The 4,567-nt window shown below is 36.3% G+C and overlaps 1 protein-coding gene across 1 annotated transcript; it reads right to left on the minus strand.

The window, feature by feature from the left end:
• Window positions 1–2,363: 2,363 nt before the first annotated feature.
• Window positions 2,364–2,756, minus strand: LOC102995087 (40S ribosomal protein S26-like). Its single transcript, XM_024129513.2, has one exon. The coding sequence runs from the start codon at window positions 2,733–2,735 to the stop codon at window positions 2,388–2,390; it is 348 nt and encodes a 115-aa protein (XP_023985281.1). The 5' UTR covers window positions 2,736–2,756; the 3' UTR covers window positions 2,364–2,387.
• Window positions 2,757–4,567: the final 1,811 nt, after the last annotated feature.

Here is a 4,567-nt window from a genome sequence, read left to right on the forward strand (position 1 = left end):
AGGAAAAGTGCTGATACAATGGATTATGAATCCAAAGGTGGCATTTAGTGAAGGGACTAGGGAAGGTGCCATACATGAAAGTGTTTAGGACTCAAGAGCCTGGACTCGGATAAAGCAATTAAAGCACTCACCTCTGGTGCAAATTTAAGGATGTGCCCCAAACTCAGGAGATTAGAATGAGACAATTGAGGTGAATCATGCAAGTGCAGGGCAGGATCTTGATTTTATTTAAAATTGATATTTTGTTTATCATGGACTTTTTTGCATTAGTTAGGTCTTTAAAATAGTGCTTTAAAATTTATCTTCATTATCGAGTTTTGGGGTACCTCTTATAATTTGTGCCTAAGGAGAGTGCCCCCTAACATCACCCTAGTCTTAGCCATCATTAGGTGGCTTTCTACTCTAAAAGAGGCTTCTATCTGCGTTCCCAAGTTAGTTCCTTAGACCTAAAGTATGTGAGAGTGGGGGTGGGGATTCGTGAATGAGGTACTTGATGATACTTATGCATAAAAATGTAGGATCCTGAAGCACCTTTTCAGAATGCCTTACTTTGGTTTTTATAACAGCTAATTGGGTTTAAACTTGTTTCAACCATAGCGGAAATCCCTATGCTGGAAGCTTAATCAAAAAAAGGAAATTAACCCTTTGAACAGTTACTTAAAGGAATAAATCCATTTGTGTTCATGTGGATTAAAAAATTGCAATCATCCGTTTAAAAAATATTCATAGCTGCTTTAGAATACCAAACCATCCCTTCAAACTAAAATACAGGCTAACAGAAGAACCCATCATTTTTACCTTTACCCATTCTTCCCCAGCACCTACAGTGTGGAATTAAACAGATCAGGTAGTAAAGACTGTTTGCAGCTCAATTTCCCTCCTCCAACCTCATATTACATTCTGATTCAAGTAGGTAAATCAGAAAGACATTTAAATTGCTTCCTTTTCCCACAGTTATTGGGATCATCCCTAGATTCCCTAGATGCCTCTTTAACTCTTATGGTGAAGGCATTACTGGGTGAGCCTAGATATGTTTCAATCATTTTATTTTCCAAGAGTTAGAAAGTAAACATAAAATTTGGGTTCAATATAAGGATTGCTTCATAAGGATAAGGAGAAACAGAATGAAAAATGTGTCAACACTGGAACACACTCAACAAATTCGTATTTAGCATTATTTTGTGAGTTGGATTTTGTTTTTATAGACTAGCCTATGAAACTGCAAAATGCTGTGGTATGCAAAGTTGCGTTACATGGTTTCTGCCCTTAAGAATTTTTATAATAGTGTAGGATAAAGCAAGCAGGTGCAAACATTTGTAAATCAAGGTTGCTTGTGTCATGTGAGTGGTACAATCTAAGTTCAATAATAAAACAGATGAGAACTAGGGTTTAGGACTGAGATCACTGGAGAAGGTTTTTGTTGAGGAGGTAGTATTTGACTTGGCTTGAACCGTTGGATAGACTGTTTTAGCAAATCAGAGGCAGGAAAACTTTGTACTTGTTCAGGGAACAGAATGACTAGTCCAGGTGGATTGAAATAAATGATCGTGAGGCATCTTGGGAGGTAAGGCTTAGTTTGGAGGCAAAGAAGAAACGTGCAGGTCAGTGGGGTCTAAGATTCCTCTTAAGTTTGTGAGCAATTTTCCTTTTTGGTCCATTTCCCTTCCTTGCAGTCTAACCTGTTGCATCTGTGATTTATGTCCTATCAGATTGAAACAATAGTCATGCATGCATACAAAAATTTTCTAAGGTTGAAACATTTCTCTAATTCCTGACCCCCACCACCATGTTCTTTTTTCCAACCATTAACCAGGGTAGTCTTTTGTAGAAACCAACCTGCCCTAGGCTTTTTGCCTTTGCTATAATTTTACCTCCGATTGCAGCCCCATTGTCTTATATCTCTGCTTATCAAATGTCTATCAAACTGTTCAGACCCAAGTCAAATATCACTTCTTTGACAAAAGCCTTATCCAATCATTTCAGTCCTAAAAGATTCTACCTTCTTGTTACACTATAGAACTTAAATTGTACCACTCATACGACACAAGCAAGCTTTGATATTTTATATTTTCTCCCCAACCACTCAGTCGTATAACTTCATGTTGATTTAAAATTTTATATACTTATTTCTCCTTACCTAAATATTTTCTTAGCACATTACACTCTACATATCTCCTATAGAATTTACTAACTTTAAAAACTATTTTTCTAAAACTGATAAATTATTCCTTAAGTAAATTTTTTTTGTATAATTGTCAAAGTGAGAATTTTTTTTGTCTCATTAAAAAAAAATACATTGGCTTATTTCTCTTTTTTTTTAAGTATAATTTCCAATTTATTGTCTTTCCAGGGAACAGTATTTCTTTAGTCTTTAAGGACTTAGCTCCTTACATGGGCTTTGGTGGAGGTCGTGGGGCAGCACCAGCAGGTCTAAATCGGGATGGAGGTGTTCGGGCCTTCCGGGTTTTCCGAGGACGATTCCTGATGACCTTGCTGTGAATGGCACAACTCACGCAGTATTGCAGTTTCACATACAGCTTGGGAAGCACATAGGCGTCGAAAACACTCACTTCGGAAATGTCCCTGACGGCTGCGGCCTCTACGATGTTCCGAATGACGAACTTCTTAATAGCCTTATCCTTGGGCACACAACGGGCACAGCTGGTACAGCGAATAAGCTGCACGTGGCCGCGGCCCTTTTTGGCACGACCATTGTTCCTTCTTTTCTTGGTCATCTTGGAAGCGAGGAGGCGAAAGAGGAGCTGTTTCTCTTTTTTAAATTATTTATTCATGACTATGAAGGTTAATTGCTGGACAATTCTCTACAGGGCTCTCTAATTTCTCCTGGGTATTAAGAATGCCTACTGCCATCCTCAAAACTTACAGGAGCTGTAGCATGCCCATTTAGTAACCACTGGGAAATGACACAGGAAGGTATGAACAATTATAAAGGAAAGACACCAACATTAAATTGTTTGAGACAGAGAATCCAAAAGAAAGTATTAAGTATTTATGAGAAAAGGGATGTTAGGCAGTTAAGGTAAAAGAGGTCATCAAATGTTCTATATATTCTAGCTTAAAATGATATATATGTTGCATAATTCAAAGTATTTCTCCATATACAGCTTTGCATGCAATGGGATCTCAAAAATACTGATTGATTAGTAATGAATATCTTCTTTTCCATATTAAATTATGTTTAATTTTGGCCTCATCCATTACCATTATTATCATTATATGTCTAAAAAATGAAAAAAGTCAGAAAACTACCTACTATTGTTTGAAAATAATGAGGTAAGACTTCCATTATATAATTAAAATCTGTGTTTTAAATACATTGTCACTTGGTATTTTCACATGGCAAAATAAATGGTAAGACTACAGTGAGCCAAAATACATAAATACACTTATTTTGAGCCTTATATAAGATTGATCTGAGGAATTTGCTTAGATTGATGACAGCACTTACCTGAGACTCTGGAAAAATTATAATCCTGTAGACCCAAAGCTTCCCATATCCTATGTTTATTCACAGCAGGCCAGAGACTAATAAAATAGTGAATTAATGAGCGATCCCCGAAGGATCTGGAAAGTATGTTTCCAAAGGTAAAAATAAATGAGGCTACTTTCTAGGGGAAAAAGGAATATAATACAATTTTATGTTTTTAATTGCAAAATGTCTACCTATTTTTAAAGTAATTATTTGAGGAAATCTTATTTTTAGGCTCTCAGACCTTAAAGCTTAAAGGAGGCCGTTGAAGATTTTTTAGTTTAATCCCCTTGGAATGCAGATGAATAAACTGTAGTCCAGGGAGTTAAATGACATGCCCAATATCATCTATTGAATGCACAGCAGACTTTTTTGGTTTTGTACTAAAAAATGTATCTATGGTTGTGATATTAACAATTATACAACTTATACAGAAATGTTAGTAACTATGTGGCATATTTGGTAAATACAAATTTTGTTCAATTGCTGGCCATCAGCCTACTTCAGATACTTTTTTTTAATGCTTATTCACTGGATCCTCCATTCATCTATAATCTTAAACTTGAATTCTCTAGTCAGTTTCAATTACCTCAAGAAAGTAGAAAACTTAGGGAAGAGAAATTCTACTTTCACGTTTTCTTCTTTTTCCTTTTTGGTCTAAGGTAATTCCAAGGAATGTGGGTTTTTCTCCTAGAACTTGACAAATACTTGCCTTTGCTGTCCTCTTTCTTTTGCCAGCAAAGAAGTTTTCAAATAAAATTGCAGATGAGCTTTCTCTTTGGTTAAAATTATTCAAAGATTTCCAACTTCCAGTAGGTGTCCTCATTTATTTGAAAAGTTTCAAAGTTTCTCACTTTAGGGATAAAGGCTTCTGGTTCCCTTAAATTTACTAAATTCTATCTATTGAACATTTTTTTAAAATAAATTTATTTAGTCTTGGCTGCGTTGCTTCTTCGTTGCTGTGCGCGGGCTTTCTCTAGTTGCGGCAAGCAGGAGCTACTCTTCGTTGTGGTGTGCAGTGGCTTCTCTTGTTGCGGAGCATGGGCTCTAGGTGCGCGGGCTTCAGTAGTTGTGGCA

This window comes from Physeter macrocephalus, chromosome 21 (genome assembly GCF_002837175.3).
Source record: "Physeter macrocephalus isolate SW-GA chromosome 21, ASM283717v5, whole genome shotgun sequence".
Classification (NCBI taxonomy): domain Eukaryota; kingdom Metazoa; phylum Chordata; class Mammalia; order Artiodactyla; family Physeteridae; genus Physeter; species Physeter macrocephalus.